Raw genomic sequence first — 8,579 nt, forward strand, 5'->3', positions numbered from 1 at the left:
TAAGCCACATCAGGGGCTCGTTCACCTGCACATCTACCAATGTGATATATGCCGTCATGTACCAGCAATGCCCCTCTGCCACGTACATTGGCCAAGCCAGACAGTCTTTATGCAAAAGAACAAATGGACACAAATCTCACATCAGGAATTACAACATTCCAAAAACAATAGGAGAACACTTCAGTCTCCCTGGACACTCAATAACAGACTTAAAAGTGGCAATTCTTCAACAACAAAAATTCAAAAACAGACTCCAATGTGAAACTGCAGAACTAGAATTAATTTGCAAACTGGACACCATTAAATTAGGCCTGAATAACGACTGGGAGTAAATGGGTCATTACAAAACTTAATTTCACCATACTAATTTCCCCCTACAGTTACTCACACCTTCTTGTCAACTGTTTGAAACGGGCCGCCCTTATTACCACTACAAAAGTGATTTTTCCTCTTGTAGTATTCTACTGTTAATTGAATTTAGAGTAACCAGACAGCAAGTGTGAAAAATCAGGACAGGGAGTGGGGGGTAACAGGAGCCTATATAAGAAAAAGACCCAAAAATTCGGGACTGTCCCTATAAAATTGGGACATCTGGTCACCTAATTGAATTGTCTCATTAGACTGCCCCCCCACTTGGTAAGGCAACACCCATCTTTTCATGTCCTGTGTGTATATATATATACCTGCTACTGTATTTTCCCCTCCATGCATCTGATGAAGTGGGTTCTAGCCCATGAAACTTATGCCCAAATAAATGTGTTAGTCTCTAAGGTGCCACAAGGCCTCCTTGTTGTTTTTGCTGATACAGACTAACACAGCTACCACTCTGATTGTTGAAAATGTGGTTTTGGACATGTCGGGGGCATGCTTAAGCACACATATGACAGCCAGGCCACAGAAAGCAGACACTGACCCATGGTGGTGTGCTGAAGAGCCAGACTTTCTGTAGCTCATGTGGCCACTCCTGTTCAAGTGTGAATTAAACTGCCCACAGAAGGACAGCCTAGGCCTGGGCTAGTGAGACGATGTCCTTCTCTGGGAGCCCAAACACCCCACAACTACTCAGAGCCAAGGCAAGAGCTTTGGAGAGAAAAAGTTCTTAGCAGTATCTAAGTCCCTGCAAGTTCTGGGGGTCTGGGCAGCTCATTGGTTAAATCCCCAGCATGCACTGCGCCTCCCACTCTCCTCAGGACCATGTGTTTGTAATTTGTACCATGCTCTGGGCCAGGAAAAACATCGGAAATGGAACGGCATCCTTCCAAGACTCTTAAAGGAAAAGCATCTTATTCCTGCAGCAGCCTGACTACTAGCTGAGCTTTCAGTGAGTTCTGCAGATGTGTGACTTGGTTGGGAGTCGGGATCAATGTGGCAGCTCAGTCACTGACAGCGCAAAGGGACACCTGGCCACTCAGATCGCACCCAGCAGTCAATCTCCAGTCAAAGGCTTTAAACCATGTTTAGGCAAATCTGATACAATGTTGTCCTCAGGAATACAATCAATTGGACAGCACTGGTTAGCCAAATGCAATGCAGAGCCCTGCTATTACATTCAAATCCAGAGCTGCAGCATCCCTGGCTAGTCCAGCTCCGAGCTCCCACACAGATCTGCCAATTCACTCAGCCCTGACCTACAGAGTCCCTGCTAGTCCAATCCTTGCACACATGCACAGTTTGCTCTGCCTGCTAGTGCAAATTTTAAATTGTGGTTACGATCAGAAATGTGACTGTATAAAAATGGCTCCTCTTTACTCACCAGATCTGAGCGCCATGCACGTCAGAGTCAGATCTGCTGACTTCAGGGACAAATTGGTTTTCACAGTCTTTTACTCCTGTAAAGCCTACAGGAACCAGTGCAGCTAGAGTAGAGGGAGCTACCTCAGTGGTAGCTCCTTCATCACCCACACAATTCTTAACTAACTAGCCAATTGCAAAACCATATTGCTGATAAGCCAGAAAGAGCCCAGCACAATTCTCCAATCCCAGGGGAGTTTGCAGCGCTGGCTGCTAGAAAAATAACAACTGTTTTTCACTTCCAAACGGAGCTAGTATGACCTGGAGTTAAGATACAATGAACATAGGATTCCACATTTGCCATTTGTATACAGGCATGTTTAAAGCAGAATGCCACTTTAGATTTCAGGGCACCAGTAGGGTCTGGGTACCAGGGATCGCCTAGCGCAGGGTGAATTATTAGAGGGATTACTATTACATGGAGCATAGGGAGAATCGGCTGCCCCCATCAAAATTCCACTCTAAGTTACCTGCACATACTGTCCTCCTCAGGGACCTGTCCTTTTTGAATAGTGCCATGCATGGCTGAGGACTTAGCAAACACATTCCCATGCTAGGGATGGACATTTAAAGGATCTCTGTGCCCTGGAATCTAAAGAGTTAACTGCGCTCTGTGGTCTGGCTGCTGCTGAGTTTTGGGGTGACTTTGTTTTTACAGAGGGTGGATGCACCCGCCTGGGTGACTCACTCCCTCCCTCCCTCACAGCGCTAGCAGGGTCCTGCAGTTTCACACAGTGCACAGTGACTCCACTGGACACCCACATCAGAGGCAGACTTTGCTAGGACGGATGAGGACACAGTTGAGGCAGACTCTCTGGAGTCTAAGGACCTGACTCTGCTCCTGCTTACACTGATGAATTGAACATGGTGTGAATGGAGAATCACACCCGAGAGTCACTGCCTCTGCAGACACATATCACAGATCCTGTTCCCAGAGCAGGGCTGCTGGCCTACAAACCAGGCAAAGCCACTTGCACTCCAGGCCGCCTTAGAAACAGGATTTTCCCCTGCATGAGGAAGGGCCGGTAGTGATGGGCATATCTCATTTGCCCACTTCTCAGAAAAGAGGGTTCCCAGGCTACATAGCTCATGATGTAGCCAGGACTGTCTTACAGTCAGGCTGTGCAGTTACTTCTGCTAGAAAGACTCATACTTATTCCATTGATATAGCTGCACTGTGATGTAGGGGTTGAAGCATTGGTTAGGAACCAGGGACTCCAGGGGGCTAAATCTAACTCAGGCACTGTCTCACCCTATGCCTTTGGCCAAGTCACTTCACCTCACTGTGCTTAGTTTCCCCATCTGGGGATACAATCCTTACCTGCTTAGTTAATGTCTGCGCAGGGCTTTGAAGGCTATCAGCGCTCAGCAATATTATTAGTCACTTCCATAATGAGCAGCCTGGAGACACCATAGCCAGATTCTCACAGCAATGTGTGAGCGTGTGTGCATGTTTACACCATAGGATCAGGTGGCCAATAGTTAGAAAAGGGCATCTCCTTGTCATTATTCCCTATTGACCTCTCCAGGAATGATCCAAGGAGTCTTAGTGCACCATCAGAGGCAAAAGGGATTAGAAAGGCTGGCACCAGCCTGAGGTGCAGAGAGATCTCTCCAGGAATCATTCACCCAGGTTCAGCCTGCTTCTCACCCTGGGTCTGGGCACTGGAGATTTGGGCCTCAGGTCAAAGCCTTTTGGCAGAGCAAGCAGATTTGTAAGTGACAGGTGTCAGAACCCTAAAAAGGAAAAGGGACAGAGAGAGACAAAGATGAGAAGTGAGATGGGCACTTACAGCAGGCAAAGGGCGTATGCCCCAGACACGGACTCACTGTCTCGCACCAGGAAGCACCCATCCTTCCCAGCTTTGGCCAACAAATCCTCAGCCACAACACGACTGATGTCCCGGTGATACCAACTTGCTGCTGTCATTCTCTGCACAAGTTGGGTATGGACTGAAAGTTGTCTCCACAGGCAAGTCAACCCTAGTGATCCTGCTGCCACAGAAGCTCTGGGATCAGCAGCTGCTGTCAGTGATCAGGCCAGACTAATGGGGTCCAAGCCACAGGGTTCAGTACAGAGGCAGGGAGAGTTGTTGAGGTGAGAAGGGCTCCCAGCCCTTGGATAAATTAGGGGCTGAAGATCAGAACACAGCTGTGCCAGCTTCAAATCTGCATGTCCTGCATGTGGTCTCTGATTCATCTGTTCCGCCCATTAGGGGACCCTGCCTTGGATCTGCACTACCATGCGAACCGAGCCAGGTGGAACCCCCACAAACATTTAACTTGGTCCAAGCAGAGCCAAATGGGGCTGAGGTTTGCTGAGGAGGATTGGTTGTCCAGAACACTGGTAGACTCTTCATCTCAAATCATTCCATCGGGCCTGCTGGATAGGAGAGGGAACGAGCTGGGAAAGGTAAAGACAAAGGGGCTAGTTAGTAATCCCACTTCTGCCACAGCACCTTCCAGTAACCGTCTACCCCAGGGAACTGCCAGGCCCCTGCCTGGTCTTCTGTTAGGAGTCTATGGTCCCCGTGACAGCCTGAACAATCTCTGCAGCAGTGAATGTGACCCTATCACAGGATGACAGGGAGACCCATTCTGTACAGGAGTCCAGTAAAAGCAACCTCCCTTTAATAGGGATGCTTAGAAGGAGGAGCTGAGTTTCAGCCTGGGATTCCTTGGGATTGTCCTGGGGAGCAGGATCTGTGCTACAGTCAGAAGGGGAGGGAGTTCCCTCAGAATGACTGGTCCCATGGCAAAGGGTCTCCATGCTGGGATTCCCTGGCCCTGGGGTCTGTCCAGGGAGCAGCCTAAGGACAGGGCCCATTCACTTCATTAGCCAGGACACACACAGGCAGACTCCACACAGGGACCTCTCCAAACATATGCCCCATCCAGAGCTTGGGCCATTTCTCTGGAGCACAAGAAACCCATACCCTGTACCTGTGGGGCTCTCAGTCACTCCCTGGGGCAACTTAGTCCTGTGCACCCTAGAAAGCCAACTGAGCCCTGCTAGCTGCTGGTGCTGCACTGAGTGCTAAATGTCCACTTGATGATTTCAGTTTCCCCCCCAGCCCGTGTCCACTGACTGCACCAGGTATACACCCCAGCCTGGTGCAGCTCCCCGCGAGACCCCTAGCTGCTGCACCAGAGCCGGACACATCCCAGACTAAGCTGGGATGCTTAGCCCAGGCCCCCACAGTCCTCCCCTCAGGAACACCCAGGCCCAGGAAAACTTTCTCCGGTGGCTCTTTACCAAAGTCCCGTGGAGCAGGAAAAACAGCATCACCCTGCCTGCTGGATGGGTCCTCCGTCCTTCACCTGGCTACAGCTGAGCCTGGCTCCTCTCCGCACAGTGTGGCTCTCTCGCTTGTGCTCCTCTTCCTTCTTCTCACCACTTTCCTCTCCTCCGTGGCTGTCAGGACCAGCCTCCTCGCTCCCCCTCCCCCAGGTTCAGTCACTCTGCAGCAGGCGCAGCAGCAGCCCAGCAGCCGCTCTGCTAGAGGAAGCCAGTATTAGTCATGTGGGTGCAGCACTGACATGCTGCCTCCATTCTCACAGCTTCAGTGGTTCAGGATGCAGCCCTGTTTGCAAGGCTGTCCCAACCCTGTGGGGAGAGGCAGCCAGAGAGCCCCTTGTGGAGGTGGGGGCAGCTGCTGAGTGAGTCCTGGCAGTGTCTTAGCCTTTGCTTCACAGAATCCTTGGGGTTGGCAATGGAAACGGCCCATTGGAACACCCGGCTCCTCTCCCAGGAGCCAGGGCAGGGTTGTCTCCGGTTGGACATTGTTGAGTGCTTTCTTCAGCATAGTTCAAAAGGTCTCAGGCACTGAGGCATCCAGCCCATGCCCTGGGGAGATCACTACACAGCTTGCTCGCTTGAAATGTTTTCCCACAACCAGTCTACACTTTTCTTTTCGTTGGCCATGTCTGCACTACGGGGACTATAGCAGCTTATCTAGGTCACTGTGGCTATGCAGCATAATCCACTGCACAGGCACAGTTTACAGCAATGGAAGAGGTTTTTACATTGCCGTAAGAACACCAACTCCCCGAGCAGTGGTAGATAGGTTGACACAAGCATTTTCCCATCAGTCTAGCTACGTCTATACTGCAGCTTAGATCAGCATAGCTACAGCACTCCCAGCATAGCTACAGCGCTCACCAGCATAGCTACTGCGCTGCCAGCATGGATTTTTCACACCCCTGAATGCTGCATCTATCTCGGCCTAAACCTCAAGTGTTGACCAGGCTTTTGTTTCATCTCATTTCTTCTCATTTTACCCCCTGGTACCACCCTAAATAATTACATTCCTTCCTTGGTGTTGACACCCTTCATGTACTCACAGACTGTAAGCATCAGATTTCAGCCACTGTGGTAGCCGATGACCGGAGCCTCCTTTTCCACTGGTCGAACAGTGGGCTATCTGGGAACAGACTGCACTGCCCTTGTATGGATTCATTATTCACATTTACCTGGTGAATACTTGCCCTGTGTGGATTGATCGCAGCATGCAATACTCAGTATTTGTGATTCTAGTGTCTTGGTTAGTTGTGATTGCTAGAGCATTCATGTGGTATTATTTCTGATCCCTAAGTAGATAAGCAAAAGAGAACTTCTGATATGAATATTCACACCTGTGACTTGGCCAGTTGCTTTCTATGAACATCCAGGCAAGTAAAACTTACTGGACCAAATGTTTTCAGGGAGCAAATATAGAGGGGCCATGCAGTGCTTAAGTTGTACTGAAAGAGGTGACTGGGCTCAAGCAATTTTTTTCCATTCCTAAATGATGTGGCAAGCTCAGAGGTGCTGGGGCTATGAACTGCCAAGCCTAGAAGTGCTGGGGCTCAGCCCTGGCAAGCCCTGGCACAAATTAAGCACTGGGGGCATGAGCTTAGATTTAGTCAGTGAAAAACTCAAGCATATATTCCCAGAGACTATTTTAGAGCATTCCTCAACACCCCCTCATGTTCACACTAGGAAAATTACCTCTTGCTGTTGCCAGGTGTCAGCAAAACATTCAGCTGAATGGGCGCTAGTACAGCTTAACTGCAGATATAGACCAGAGAAAAACCATGGTTAAAACTTGCTCTATGCTCAGCTTCCGGCAAGAGGAGCCTGGTTCAGCCACCCCAGGAGTAATGATGGGTTCCTGAGGGGTTCACCTCCCAGCCAGAAGGGTGGGTCTGCCCAGCATGGGGCTTTCAAGGGAGATGGGAAAATAAAGAGAATGGCCCCCTCTCCTACAAACCGACCTCACCAAAAGGAATGGAGAACCCAGCAAGCTCTGCCTGGAGCAAACTGCAGAAACAAACCAGAGAGCAGAGATGGGCTCCAAGGGTTCCATGGGGTAGGACCTGGTCAGTGGGACAGGCTTCCCACAAGGACTGCTCTGTGACTCTGCCCTTGGGACACGTCCATGCCAAGGGAGGCCGTCCATATGGGAAGAGAAATCCTCAGTGCTTCTGGCATTGGCTGTAATCACACTTACGATGGCACCACATCCCCATCCTCTGGGAGTGGGGAGGGAAGACATGAATTAAGGGCTTTGGGGTCCTCCTGGAATTTGAGTGAGAATGAGTGGTGGGGCTCATGGGAATAGATAGGCAGGGCAGAGCAGCAAATACAACCAGAGCTTCCAAGGCTCTTCCCAGACAGAAATCCAAGAGCTTCAATCAACGCAGCTGTAAATAGGCTGTTAGAGTGAATCAGTGTGTGCGTGTGCGTGTGTATGTGCATGCGCGGTGCTGGTGGGGTTGAGGTACTGTGTTGTGGCCACTGGCTCCTGAGAGAGAAGCTAATTAGGGTTTTGTTAGGATGATTATCAGCACAGATTTCAATTAATTACAGATGAGCAACAGCCACCATCTGTCACTGGGGAGGCTATGGAAAGGTGAGACCAGAAGGGCAAAGAGAGAGGGTGATAGGTGACAGCCAAGGTCCAGCAGGAGGAGGGGCCCAGGTTTCAGGCCAGGAAAGATGCCCCTCTGCCTTAGAACCAAGGCCTGTGCCCCTCCAGCAACATGGAACACAGCAAATCATAAAGCCAGCTCTGCCTCTGAGCCTCTTTAGGCCCCTTACTCAGCCCTTTTCACTGCAGAATTGCCACGTGCCTTCAGCACAGTATGACTGTACCTCCCTCGCTTTGTTTTATTGGAACTGCAGGAACCACAGGGACTATGGCTTGGACAGCACTCATCTGCTCAGTCTTCTGTAGTGAGCAAGGCAGAGGTTCTTAGGGCTGAATGAGGAATATGAGTGAATGTCCTGGTCCCCCGAAGCCAGGCTTGGGAGGTGTGTGAAGAGGTCAGGGTGGGGAGCCCTGTGCTAGAGGACCTTGGAAAGCCCAGGAGTGAAGGAAGCTGGGGACTGGGGCCCTGAATCTCAGCTGCAGCTGGTATAGTCCAGAATGCAGGATGGGCAAAGGTGGCAGTGCACCCCTTCACAGCTCCTGGGTCTGCTGGGGACAGGTTTAGCCTCTGCTGTTAGCTTCACCAGATCCAGCCTGCAATGGTCCCCAAGGAACTCTCTAGCAGCTCAGAGCAACCACGCTCCATCCTTCCCCAACACACCTCCTTCCTGCTCTGGGCCTACCCCTGAATTGGGGCCCGTGGAGGGCCATTCCGCTGACCCAGCAGAGAGAACACAAAGTAAAACCAGGATTCTACAACCATTTACATAAAACTGCCGGATCTGAAGTGACCAAAGTGTCTTTCCAAGGGTGGCAGCATCATGCCGCTTCCTGTGCACTTTGGTTGCTGTCACATATGCCCTTTAACATTAGTGG

The 8,579-nt window shown here is 50.5% G+C and overlaps 1 protein-coding gene across 5 annotated transcripts in view; it reads right to left on the minus strand.

Annotated features, from left to right (window-relative positions):
* The window catches only part of LOC127056858 (phosphatidylinositol 3,4,5-trisphosphate 5-phosphatase 2-like), a 29,255-nt gene extending 24,058 nt beyond the window's left edge, over positions 1–5,197 (minus strand). For 4 of the 5 annotated variants that reach the window (XM_050965176.1, XM_050965177.1, XM_050965174.1 and 1 more), the window contains exons 1-2: positions 5,048–5,197; positions 3,585–4,195 (exon numbers count right to left, since the gene is read on the minus strand). In XM_050965176.1, the coding sequence (XP_050821133.1) occupies positions 3,585–3,721 (137 nt within the window). In that variant the 5' untranslated portion in view covers positions 3,722–4,195; positions 5,048–5,197. The remainder of the gene's footprint in view (positions 1–3,584; positions 4,196–5,047) is intronic. The other variant, XM_050965175.1, reaches the window with a different exon arrangement.
* Positions 5,198–8,579: the final 3,382 nt, after the last annotated feature.

The sequence above is a fragment of the Gopherus flavomarginatus genome, chromosome 8 (genome assembly GCF_025201925.1).
Source record: "Gopherus flavomarginatus isolate rGopFla2 chromosome 8, rGopFla2.mat.asm, whole genome shotgun sequence".
In the NCBI taxonomy this organism is placed as follows: Eukaryota; Metazoa; Chordata; order Testudines; family Testudinidae; genus Gopherus; species Gopherus flavomarginatus.